The sequence below is a fragment of the Ictidomys tridecemlineatus genome, chromosome 4, assembly GCF_052094955.1.
Source record: "Ictidomys tridecemlineatus isolate mIctTri1 chromosome 4, mIctTri1.hap1, whole genome shotgun sequence".
NCBI lineage: Eukaryota > Metazoa > Chordata > Mammalia > Rodentia > Sciuridae > Ictidomys > Ictidomys tridecemlineatus.
Genome location: NC_135480.1, coordinates 54,585,267 through 54,598,105, shown reverse-complemented (window position 1 = coordinate 54,598,105; position 12,839 = coordinate 54,585,267). Strand labels below are relative to the sequence as shown.

Here is a 12,839-nt window from a genome sequence, read left to right as displayed (position 1 = left end):
TAGTCTTTGGGTCAGTCACATTCTGAGCAAAAATGAGAAATCCAGAAGAATCCAGGAATGGTAGAAATCTAGGCTTTAAGCAAATAGAAGTTGACTTACAAATAGGGAAAGTAGAAATAATATAAATGAGACCTTTTAAAGAAAGCCTTTTTAACCACACATTGAAAATTGCCTTTGTACCCTGAGGGGAAAAAACGGGGAATGTTGGAACTGCCACAATGCTTGATTTGAAAATATACTTCAAAGCCATAGTAAAATATAATAATAATAGCAGTATGGTACTGATATACAAATAGACACACCGATCAATGGAACAGAAAAAGAGGACACAGAAATACATCAATGCAGCTACAACCATCTAATTGGACAAAGGGGTTAAACACATACATTAGAAAAAAGACAGCCTCTTTAACAAATTGTGGTTGGAAAATTGGATATCCATATGTAGAAGACTGAAACTAGATCCTTCTCTCTAACCCTGTATAAAACAATCAATTCAAAATGGATCAAGAATCTAAGTATAAGACCTGAAATTTTGAAATTTCTAATAGAAAATACTTCAAGATACACGCACAGGCAACAATTACTGAATAAGATTCCTAACAGCTCAGAAAATAATATACCAAGAATTGACAAAAAAATTATTGCATCAAATTTAAAAGTTTCTGCACAGAAAATAAAAAAATTAACATTGTCAAAGGACAGCCTACAAGGGCGAAATTTTCTGCCAGCTACTCTTCTCATGGAGAATTAATTTCCAGAATATATAAAGAATAAAAAAAACTTAACACCAAACAACCAAATCAATAAATGGGCAAATGAACTGAATAGACACTTCTCAAAAGAAGTACAAATGACCAAAAATAAATTTTAAAAAAATGTTTAACATCTTCAGCCATAAGAAAATGCAAATCAAAACTATAATGAGATTCCATCTCACCCCAGGGAGAATAACAATCATCAAGAGTACAAATAACAATAAATTTTATGATGAGGCTGGGGGGAGAGGAACTGGTATATACTATCAGTAAGCCACTATGGAAATAAGTATAGCAGTTTCTTAAAAAGCTAAAAGTAGAACTATCTTCTGATCTTGCTATAGCACTCCTCCCTCTCTCTCTCTCTCTCTCTCTCTCTCTCTCTCTCTCTCTCTCTCTCCATACACACACACACACACACACACACACACACACACACACACATCTGAAGAAATTAAAGTCACAATACCATTGAAGTACCTACATATCACATTTATTGCAGCACAATTCACAATAGTCAAGGTATGGAATCAACCTGTATACCCATCAACAGATGAATGAACAAAGAAAATGTGATCTAAATACACAATTGGTATTACTCTGCCATATAAAAAGAATGAGATCATGTAATTTGTGGGGAAAATGGATGGATGGAACTGGAGATCATCATGTTAAGTGAAATAAACCAGACTCAAAATGATGGTTATCTCATATGTGGAATATAGGAAAAAAGACAATATAAAAGTAGAAGGGAAACTATCAGAGCAGAGGACTGGGTGAAAGGATGGGAGGGGAGGGCCAGGTAATAGGGGAGTGGGAATTATCAAAATGTGCTCTGTGTATGTACAAATATGCTACAGTATGTACAAGTATGCTACAATAAAACTCATTCTCTACATAATTAATATGTATTAATAAATATTTGCCTTTATAGAAATAATCCTTGACCAAAGAAATTTCAAAATAGATTACCATCTTGTTCTATAGTAAAATGCTTAAGCCTCAAACCAAATGTAACAGCACATGGGCTACCCCAGGGCAAATCCAGTAATTCAGAGTCTCCACCAACTCTCATTCCTATGAAAGAATCATCAAATCCATATGAGTTCCTGGTTGTAGAAGAACAAAATGTCTCTTGTTTTGAGTTATACCCTTGGCACTTTTACTGGTCACCCTTAAGAATTAACATTTCCAAGATTCTTATAATCTAGAGAATGCTCTCTCTCAAAGAGTGTCCTCTGCTGAATGTGTGAACTACGTGTGCAACTTCCTTTAATACAACTCCTTCCTTGAAACTAGAATTGAGTTTCTTGACCCAGCAGTTCCTTAGAAACATCTTTCCCTTCTTTAGAACCTCACTGGTGACTATCTGACTCTCCTAGACTAGGGACTTCTCTTTCCTGGTTTATCTGATCAGTGGAGCATAGTATCATGGTCACTCTCCTCCCTGAATCCCAAAGTATCAATTTCTCCCTATTTTTTCCCCTACTGACACTCACCCAGACAAGATCTGTATCTGCTTCCTGCAAACCCAGCCTTTAGAAGACCTGCCTAGATTTTCCCCAAGATATTCAATTTCTACAATTGGCTCATTATGGAATAAGAATTCCATAGAAAAATCAATTCTGCAGAAAATGCATTGATCTAACATTTGAACCGGGATTAGACAGTGAAATGATAGTGAGAGAATGTAACATATATGGCAGTGGTTCAAATGAACTCCTGCCTTTGTCCATTACTCCAGCCCCTTCAGTCACTAATCAAGATAGAAGTACAGTCTTAGGATTCCAGAAACAAAATGCCCATTACTTATTGTTAAGGTAGACTATGTTGGAATCGAATATAGCATTTACAAAATCATGGACTTCTTCAGTTAGTAAATCAAACTTATATTTCACTCTCCACTTAGAAATTCTCTACTCTAACTAGAATGGCAAGTCATAGATTTGTCTGCTACAAGTTCCTTAAAATGGAAAACTTTACTAGAAAAGGCCACTCACACCAAACCTTCAGATCTAACTCAAGTAGACTTTTCTTTCAGCTTCCCTACCTTCTCTGGTATGAATTAGTGAACTTAGGAAATGCTGAGGGATATAAGATGTGCCTTCTAATTGGAGAAAGCTCTGCTTGCCTTAAATGCCAAGGTTGAAAACCACATACTCTGCACTTTACGGCATATAGTAGAGGACTAGATTCTAACCCTTTATTTCCAAGTGATCACAAGGAAAGACCAGATGCATTGAGAAACTGATCCTGGCCACATCAGGAAGTATTTACTGGCCCAATATCAATTCAGAGAGGAATGGGGGTAAGGGAGAGAAACAAGAAAGGAGGCCTAAGGGACCATTAAAACATTTAGTCTATGATGTGGTTTTGAGTATGATTTTATTCCTTAATTTGGTTCATAAGAAATAGGAGAATTAAAGACTACTTTTCTCTAACATTACCAGCTGTGATACTCTAGCAAAGATCATCTTTTCTTTGCAAGCAAAAATATACAGTATGTGTAAGAGAAGGACCACTATAGGGATATGGGCAAATGCACTCATAGGCCTTGACCCAGGACCTGACATCAGGTCCCAGGATGCCTGATGTGTGCCACACTCAACCAGCTGTGCATTCTTGAGGTCAGGATGCCCTGTATGCATTCTCTTGACCAGCTACAGTAACTCATATTTAGCACAGGACAAAACGTTGGAACTGATACACCTAAAGCCAATTCATATTTCCACATCTATAAGCAATCAATAAAATGAGCTCCCTTCTCTCGTTCAGGGAGCCAGCCTGACGACTTCATTCAGAGCTATGTCTCTCTTCCTTTATGGAAGCCCCAATAAAAGCCTTCCCTGCATGTTTGCTCACCTGCTTCAATTTAGCTTCCATTGTCATTGAGTCAAAAAAAAAACCCCAGAATCTGGAATTATATGCATGCTAGGTATATAATCTTTGCATATTATTACCTAGCTCCCCATAAAATATTCATGAAACTCACACCTCAGCTGCAACTTCAAGCCCACCTACTGCAAGGGCAAGGACTGTATCTTAGCATGTCTTAGTCTCACACCAAAGGTTCTGGACTTGGGAGTTGTCCTGGGCCAAAGCATCACAACCTGAGTCACAGGTAGCTACCAGGATGATTCATGGATTTTAATTCCCAAGGGTGATTTAAATCAAATGTAAAATGTCTCACAAAACTCTGCATAAACTGTTCCCTTGGTACCCAGAAAGCTCTGGAATAACAAAAGGTAACAGACTCATTACCCTTTATAAATATTCACAGGCTTGTCAGAGTGGAACCCAGAAACCAAGCCTTCCAGGCAGACATGAAGAGGCTTGTTTGTGGAACTGGAAACACACCAATTAAATGCTTCTGGTGCATTCAGAATCCTGACTAACTGTCCAAAAGGTGTCCGGTAAGTTGTGTTTACTTCTAAGGCAAAAACCACAAGCAGCCGAGAAAAGGGTGTCAGTGACAGGGCTGTGAGGAAGATGGGGTGTTTTGCTTCTGTCAGGGATGAAGTGTGAAGGATGGTTGGCTCTTACTTGGAAAAGCTGGGATCTTTTTTTGTCCATGAGTTATTCTGTGAGGAAAACCTATCAGGGACCTAATAAACTTATGAAGCCTTTGAAACTGCATAAAAAATGTTTATGAGTAAAAATTTCCTAGGAACAGATACTTAGCTTTCATCAGATTCTCAAAGTAGTTCATATGCTCCTCCTCTGCAGTTTAATACTTCTTAGGCTACTCAACAAAGTTGTCTGAATCATTCATACATAGTAAATAGTGATAAGGAACAAAACAACATTCTGAATTATCAAACATTGGATGTATCAGTTAAGCTCAATAGTAAATGTCAAATGGGCCTGAACAAATCAAGAGGAAGTGTTATTGAACTTATCTTAATATGCCTCAAATTTTCTCATATCTTTATAAGAAAATGCTCATGAAATAAATAAATACTGAGAAATCGTAAATGGAAAGACAGTATCATTTAGGCTGAGGGATCTAGAATTAGCCTGCCTGTCTTAAATTCTGTCTCTATGACTTTATGAATTTGACAAACTACATCTCAATTTCCTCCTAAGAAAATGGGGAAAATAACAATTTTATATTAAATAAAATAATACATAAAACAGAATGAATTTTGATGCATTTAAAGTATTCCAATAGCCAGCAGTTATTATCATTTGGTTTGAGTTAGTTAAATCTCAGTAGCCAGAATTTTCTTTTTAAGGGGGGGAACCATAAATTTTTTCATAGGTAGAAAATTGAAAGTCAAATATTTATTACTAGAGTTTTATTTTGTTGTTTTTCCAGAAATTTATCATCAGGTCTAGTTGTATTCTAAGAACTAATAGATTAAACATTTATATTATCAGAATCCTCAAACTTAGAAATGAATTCAAGTAGAAGTTTTTTGGATTGCAGAGGAATATTTCCATATGACGAATGATGAATAAATATTTAGGCAATGGCATAGTAATTTTTTAATTTTTTAAAACTTCCAATTAGAATGTTTTAACCCTGTCTTAGGAACTATGCAGGCAAATATGAAATCACATCAATAAGAGCTAATAGAAAAGATCTTCTGTCATGTGACAGCTGTTAAATCCAGCTGGAATCTGCACACTGGCCTTTGGACTCTTCCAGAAGTATTAAACCTTCCCAAGCCTGTTTGAATAGGAACTGTCACATTTTGAAAGCTGGGAAGGCTTGATCAATTCTAGAACTGAATCCAAAAGAATGCTTTTCCACCGTTAGATAGCACAGAATTCTGAACAACAAATATTTTACAGGCACCGTTTCACTGAGTAGATGGTTTAAGAGATTGGCTGAAGATCTCAAGCTTTTGTTGAGAGAGGTCACATATGCCAAAAGCCAGGAATGTCAGGAATGCCTATATTTAAAAGGCCCTTCCCTAAAACTTGCTGACTCCTCTTATCAGCCATTAATGATCCATTCTCCCCAAATTTCTGTCCTGGAACATTTGCTTTCACCTGTTACTTGCATATGTATCTCTCTCTCTCTCTCTCTCTCTCTCTCTCTCTCTCTCTACTTAACAAAGTTGTCTGAATCATTCATACACAGTGAATAATGATAAGGAACAAAACAACACTCTGAATTATCAAACATTGGATGTATCAGTTAAGCTCAATAATAAATGTCAAATGTGCCTGAACAAATCAAGAGGAACAAATCTCTCTCTCTCTCCCCCTCTCTTCCCCACCCTCCCTTCCGTTCCTCTCTCCCTGAGTGATCTTAGTTATTCCCACATCTATACCAGTGACTTCCAAATCAGGATCACCAGCTCTTACTGTGCAATGGTGTCCACCATGTCCTCAAATAACTTTCAAAATTCTTTCCTCCTAATTCATTCCTGGACCAGACTTTCTATTGCTACTAAAATCACTACCTTACAGCAACATTGTTAAACAAATATAGTGGGGGAAATTCACTTCCTTTTCTTTCTCTCAATTACATCTTCTTCTTTTGAACTTTATAATATGAATTTTGGTACACGTGTACATATGTGAGTTTGTGTGTGTGTTTGTGTGTGTGTGTGTGTGTGTGTTTAAAATGTGTCATATCTCCTTATGAAAGAGATGTTGCAAAATTAAACAGTCAATTCAGTTCTCATATTATCATTCTCCTGGTATCCTTGTTTCAATCAATTGCCATTGATATAGACACTGTGTTTGAGATATTGCTCATGCTTATCTCCTTTCTTCATTCCTATCTTTGGTCTTTAGTTCAAATCCTTATCCCTCTTACATAGAAAACATACCAGCTGGTGTCCTTACTGATAGCTCTCTCTCTCTCTTAAGTCTACCACATAACACAATATCAAATTAATTCCCTGAAAGGGGAATAATGATCAGGTCATTCTAAGTCCAAATGTTTAGTGGGTCCATGTTCACCACTGAACTGGTTATTAAATTTCATTAGCATTTAAAACTTTTCACAGTATGGTCCCAACCCCAACAGTTTATCTTCCACTAGTCTTTTCCATATATACTTGCTCTTTCCCAAAAGGATGTTCACAGTTCCCTGAATGTGCTCTGAGCTCTTCTGACTCAACTTCCTACTTAGTTGTTCAACCTAAAATACTTGCCTTGAATATCTTGCACTCTCCAAGAGTCCTTCCATATTCCAATGGCCATCTCAGTTTATTTTAAAGGCTGCCTGTTTCCTATAGGGTATGACCCAAACACAAAATGGAATATCAGACCCTCAGTCATTCAATCTAGATATGCATCCCAAAACATGTTTCTCATCATTCACTCACAGGCAGTATTATTCTTAGATACCAACATGAAGGAACCCTGCCTTGTCCCCAAATATTAGAGCTATTCTGAGACACTTCCTACTGCACCATATACCATGGGCCAAAGAATCTATGAGGCCAAAGGAATCTGCTTGCTCAAAGCCATTGCTAACCAGCCCTTTTAGACCACCTTGTCAGTAATAGTATCCTGCAATTCCGTGTCCAAAAGGCTCCAGCTCACTCCTTGAGCCTACAGAGCCTCTTTCCCAGATCACCCTTATAAGGGTGAATCATGCTGTCGATATTCTCACACCTAGACCTAGGTTGGCCAAGTGTTGGCTGTTTACAGGGGTGTGAACAAAACTCATCCTTGCTAGCTGGCATGTCCTGGCCTATACAGCCCTGTGTCAGGGTTGGAAATAGTTCTCCTCATACCTCTGCATTCCAGCCCAGAACTGTAAGGATCCCAAGGATTCTGCTTTCCTGGGCATTTTAAATGTATCTTTGTTAAGGGGGAGAACAGAATATATTTTATTAATTTGCTGTATTGCTCATTAACTTTTAAATATTTTTAGCACATATAGATTCGTGGGCCTCCTTTGTTGTTGTTTCTTACTTTGTTTTGTTTGTTTTTCTGCTGGGGATTAAAACCTAGGGGTGTTTAACTACTGAGCAACATATCTAGCCCCTTTTTCATTTTTATTTCTAATTTTATTTTGAGACAGGGTCTCACTAAGTTGTTTAGTCCCTCTCTAAGTTGCAAAGCTGGCTTTGAACTTGCAATCCTCCTGTTTTGCCCTCCCAAGTCAGTGGGATTATAGGCCTGTGCCACCTGGCCCAGCTCCATTTGTTATTCTTGCACTAAGCTCAGCCAATGTCAAACACATGCTCACTCCTAGGAAGACTGCTCTTAACTACACCACATATTTACAGTTTTTAATGTCTGGTCTTTTTCACACCTCAGTAACATAGGGTATTCCCCTCTGTCTATAAGCCCTGAGCATCTCCTTGTATTTCTGCAGATAAAAGGTAAAAATTACCACCATTATCACTAATTTTTTAACATTGCTCTGGAAGTACTAGCTAATACAAGCAGAGAAGAGAAAGGAATGAAAGATACTACTATTTAGAAATGAGTAAAGAAAGTCACATCTTTTTCATATTATAGGAATACGTATTCGAAAACTCAAGATAATCAATTTTAAATGATAAGAAACTATATAAGAAAGGTAGCTATAAATTTTATTTATAAAAATTAATAGCTTTTCTTTTTTTTAGTTTTTTTCTTTTCGTTTTTTTAATAATTTTAGGTGGACACAATATCTTTATTTATTTTTTATGTGGTACTGAGGATGGAACCCAGTGCCTCATGCATGCCAGGCCAGCTCGCTACCAATTGAGCCACATCCCCAGCCCCAAAATTAATAGCTTTCTATATGTAAACAATACTTAGACTACAACATGAAAGATAAAATAAGAAAATAAGACTTCATCAGTAGTGACAAAAAGATAAAATATCTATGAATACACTTTAAAGAAATACATATGGTATATATCTAAAAAGTTTAAAGAAAACATTAAAACTCTGTTTAAGAAAAATTTTAATAAATGAAATATATACCTTATTTATAGGAATGAAAATTATTTTTTATTATAATGATGTCAATCCTTCCAGAATTAATATCTCAAGTCAATTAAACTGCATTTAAAAAGCAAGTGGTATAGGATTTAATAAAATAATTCTAAAGTTAATATGGAAAATTATACATATGAGAATATCTCTATCACATATTAAAATGAAAATAACTTATATTCAAAGTTTGGTCATTGTTCTAGATGACGCTGCAAAATAATTGACTCAGTACTTAAGGATGTTTTAGTATACAATAAGGCTAGAATTTTAAATCAATAGAATTGTCAGGAAAATTATTTTACCAATAAGTTGCATTAGGACACTTGACTAGCAATTTGGAGAAATAAATATAAAGAGTTGATTACCTCATTGGTTACATCAAAGTTAAATTCCAATGAATCTAGTGATGTAGGACATAGGTGGGAGAATGGATGATTCAAATCTAGAAGGAAACAAGAAATAATTTTTTAATAATATGAAATTGAAAAATGTCTATCTACTGTGTCATGAAAATCAGAACTCTCAAAAAGAAAAACATTTGGGCTGGGGATGTGGCTCAAGCGGTAGCACGCTCGCCTGGCATGCGTACAGCCCGGGTTCGATCCTCAGCACCACAAACAAACAAAGATGTTGTGTCCACTGAAAAAACTATAAAATAAATATTAAAAAAAATTCTCTCTCTCTCTCTCTCTCTCTCTCTCTCTCTCTCTCTCTCTCTCTCAAAAAAAAAAAAAAGAAAAACATTTGACATCAAACCATTTAAAACTTCCTGCCTAGCACAAAGAAAAACTGCCATACCAACATTAAAGTTCAAGTGAAAAACTGAAAAATAATTGTAATATGCAAATCAAAGAGCTGATTTAACTTGTCAATCACCATCAAAAGAAAAAAAATGAATGTACACATTTTGACCCATACTCTACTTTCAAAAGTTATCCTCTATTCATATACATGCATGTGGATGTTTATTCCAGCTTTGAAATAGAAAAAAAACTAACAAAAATTATAAACATTTAAATGTCCAATAAGAGGGAATACATTATTAAGTTATGATACAGCTACAAAAGGAATATCATGAATTTGGAAATACTGCAAAGTGTAAAAAGAAGGTACAAAATTATATGATCTCATTTATGTAGGAAAAATGTGTGTGTGCTTGTGTGTGTATCAAATCTACATCACATCTTTAGGATACAGAAGGAACTGTTCACCATTAAGCAATTATATTGGAGGTAGTATGGAGAACACTGGGGGGAGGGGTTGTTTTTGTTTTCAAGGGTTTTTTTTCCTTTTATTTATATCCCTCTGTACTATGTAAAATTTTTACCAAGTGAACATATTGCATTTATAATTTAAAATATTCAGCCTAATAGTGAATATAATTCAGTGTTGTCTCTTTAAAGATTTTTGATCCTACACACACACACACACACACACACACACACACACACAGGCACAACACCCTTCCAGTAGACAAGTGGAATTAGGGGATTTCTCTCTTCGTAGTACTATCCACACTGAATTGCAACTAGTTATTTATATATGTATTTTTCCTACTAGCCTGTGAACTCACTAAAGACAGACATGTTTTATTCATTTTTGTGTCATCTTCATTTAGGATAGCATCTGGCACATTATAGATGTGCAATATGTTTGGTAAGTGGACAAGAATTGAATGAAGCTTTTTCTATTTACACCATCCCCATTCAATCTCTCCCTCCTAAGTCCTACATCACTCTGTACATCTCTAGTCATACCCAGGTCACTCTTCTTTGAGGAATTAGACTCCATGAGAACAAAGACAATGTAGTATTCGATCTCCACCCAACACCAAGCATGCTATCCTGTCCCAAGTGGGACCCAGACATACACATTTATTGAAAGGAACTGAAAGTATTTACACTGTTAACATGAAAATAGACCCTGTTCTAGAAAAATCATGCCCCCTATTCCATAAAGAAATGAGCTCAAACATTCTAAATGTGTTTTAGCAAAATAAAGTCCCATGAAAGGGATAACCTTTAACTCTTAAAAATGTAAAGGTAAATTTTTATCATCTGGTACTGGAACAAAGACAAAGGAGCTTTTGTTTTTAAGTATCTAATTATTTTTTAATTCATTCTTTTCCACAGTAGGCAAGAGACCAAAATGGCAAGAAGCAATCGAACCACAGTGACAGAATTTGTCCTCATGGGATTCACAGACCATCCGGAGCTTCAGCTCCCCCTCTTTGTGATGTTCCTGGTAATCTATCTCATCACCCTAGTGGGAAATCTTGGCCTGATCCTGCTCATCAAGGCGGATTCGCGCCTCCACACCCCCATGTACTATTTTCTCAGTCACCTGGCATTCATTGATCTTTGTTATTCATCTTCCATTGGACCCAAGATGCTGCAGAATTTATTGGTGAAGAAAAAAACTATTTCCTTTTCTGGCTGTTTTGCTCAGCTGTACTTCTCTAGTGCTTTTGCAACTACCGAATGCTTCCTCTTGGCTACAATGGCCTATGACCGCTACATGGCCATCTGCAACCCTCTGATTTACACAGCCATTATGACACAGCGGGTCTGCAAGGAGTTGGTGATAGGAGTCTACACCTATGGCTTCCTGAACTCTGTGATACAAACTGTCCTGACTTTCCAGTTGTCTTTCTGCGACTCCAACATGATCCTCCACTTCTACTGTGCTGACCCTCCTCTTCTTGCCCTTTCCTGCTCTGATACCCACAACAAAGAGAAGCAGCTCCTGATCTTCTCTGCAGTGAATCTCATTGGATCCCTCCTGATGGTCCTCATCTCCTATATCTGCATCCTCTTCTCTATTTTAAAAATCCAGTCTTCCGAGGGCAAGTGCAAAGCATTTTCCACCTGCGCCTCCCACCTCACTGTGGTCACCATCTTTTACGGGACATTATTTTTCATGTACCTGCAGCAACCAAAAGCAGAGAATTCGTGGAAATACAACAAAGTGATCTCTGTGTTTTGTAGTCTTGTGATTCCCATGCTTAATCCTCTGATCTACAGCCTGAGGAACACGGAAGTAAAAAACACCCTGAAAAAATTGCTAGAGGGCAAAGAATCATAGTGAGCAAGTTATCAGAATGTGGTGGTATGCAAGTGTGATATACTGACACAGTATAACCAATGTGATAGAAAGTTAATCCAACCAATCATTATGAACTAATCAGGATTAATTTACAAGCTATAATGTCAATAATTGTCTGTCTTTCATCTATTGAAAATGAAGTGGCTACTACTAAGTTGACAAAATATAAGCTCTCAATTTTAAAAAAAAATCCTCAAAAGCAACATTCTGGGTGACTATACATTAATAAACATGGGTATAAAACCCTTACATTAAAAAAAAATGCTATTAGAAACATTTTCCAGCTTAAAGCAGGTTATATTGTACCAAGTCATTTGTTAGTCTTAAAAAGCATTTCTTCATAATATATCGCTACAGGTAGTGGTTACATTTCAAGACCAGCTCACAAAAGGTGTATTTAATCCAAATATAGTTGAAAATTGCATGCTTTAAGTAAACAAAAATAATATTGTAGCCATAATAAGTAAAGAAAAGAAAAACTGTAGTTCAGTTATATGTGGGGTTTTGATTTTAAAAGAAAGTTTAATTAGTACAGGTAAAGAGAGGGTTTAGGGTAATTTCAAAGATATTAAAGGAAGTCATTTATTCAACAGCCAGGGTTTAATTTTTCTAGTCTCTGCAAAGTACAGCTAAAGTTTGTTTTTTCTTTTCTTTTGTGGACAGTGGGGGAAAGTAAGGTGAAAAAGAATGGAAAAGAGGAAAGTTTCCTGAGGTAGCCAGGTCAGGGTGTCCATATCTGAGAAATAAAATTGTCTTAAATAATTTGAATGACCTAGAGAAACGCATTAGTTTGCAGCACTTTCCATGTTCTTTTTTTTTCTGTTTCCATAGGTCTCATATTCTAATCTCTTGGAAATAAAGCTACACAAATTCTTGTAGCTTGTGAGAACAGGTGAAAAAACAAATTTTCTTTAATTTTTTTTTATTTAGGCAAGAATATGAACACTCCATGGTTTTTCTTTTTCATTTCAACAGTCTTTTCCAAACTCTTAAGATACACAAATTGCCACAATCCATCAATTGTTTCTCCTGAGCTGTTTTCAGAGGTGATTACTATTATGTGATTTTATAAATGGT

General features: G+C 36.1%; 1 protein-coding gene across 1 annotated transcript; it reads left to right on the top strand.

Annotated features, from left to right (window-relative positions):
• The first annotated feature begins 4,056 nt into the window (after nt 1-4,056).
• LOC101973047 (olfactory receptor 5M5) lies at nt 4,057-11,873 on the top strand. Its single transcript, XM_078045078.1, has 2 exons — nt 4,057-4,171; nt 10,790-11,873. Exon 2 carries the CDS (start codon nt 10,806-10,808, stop codon nt 11,739-11,741), a length of 936 nt encoding a protein of 311 aa, XP_077901204.1. The 5' UTR covers nt 4,057-4,171; nt 10,790-10,805; the 3' UTR covers nt 11,742-11,873.
• Nucleotides 11,874-12,839: the final 966 nt, after the last annotated feature.

Coding starts and splice junctions, on each gene's coding strand:
- LOC101973047 (XM_078045078.1), top strand. CDS start 10,806: ATGGCAAGAAGCAATCGAACCACAGTGACAGAATTTGTCCTCATGGGA.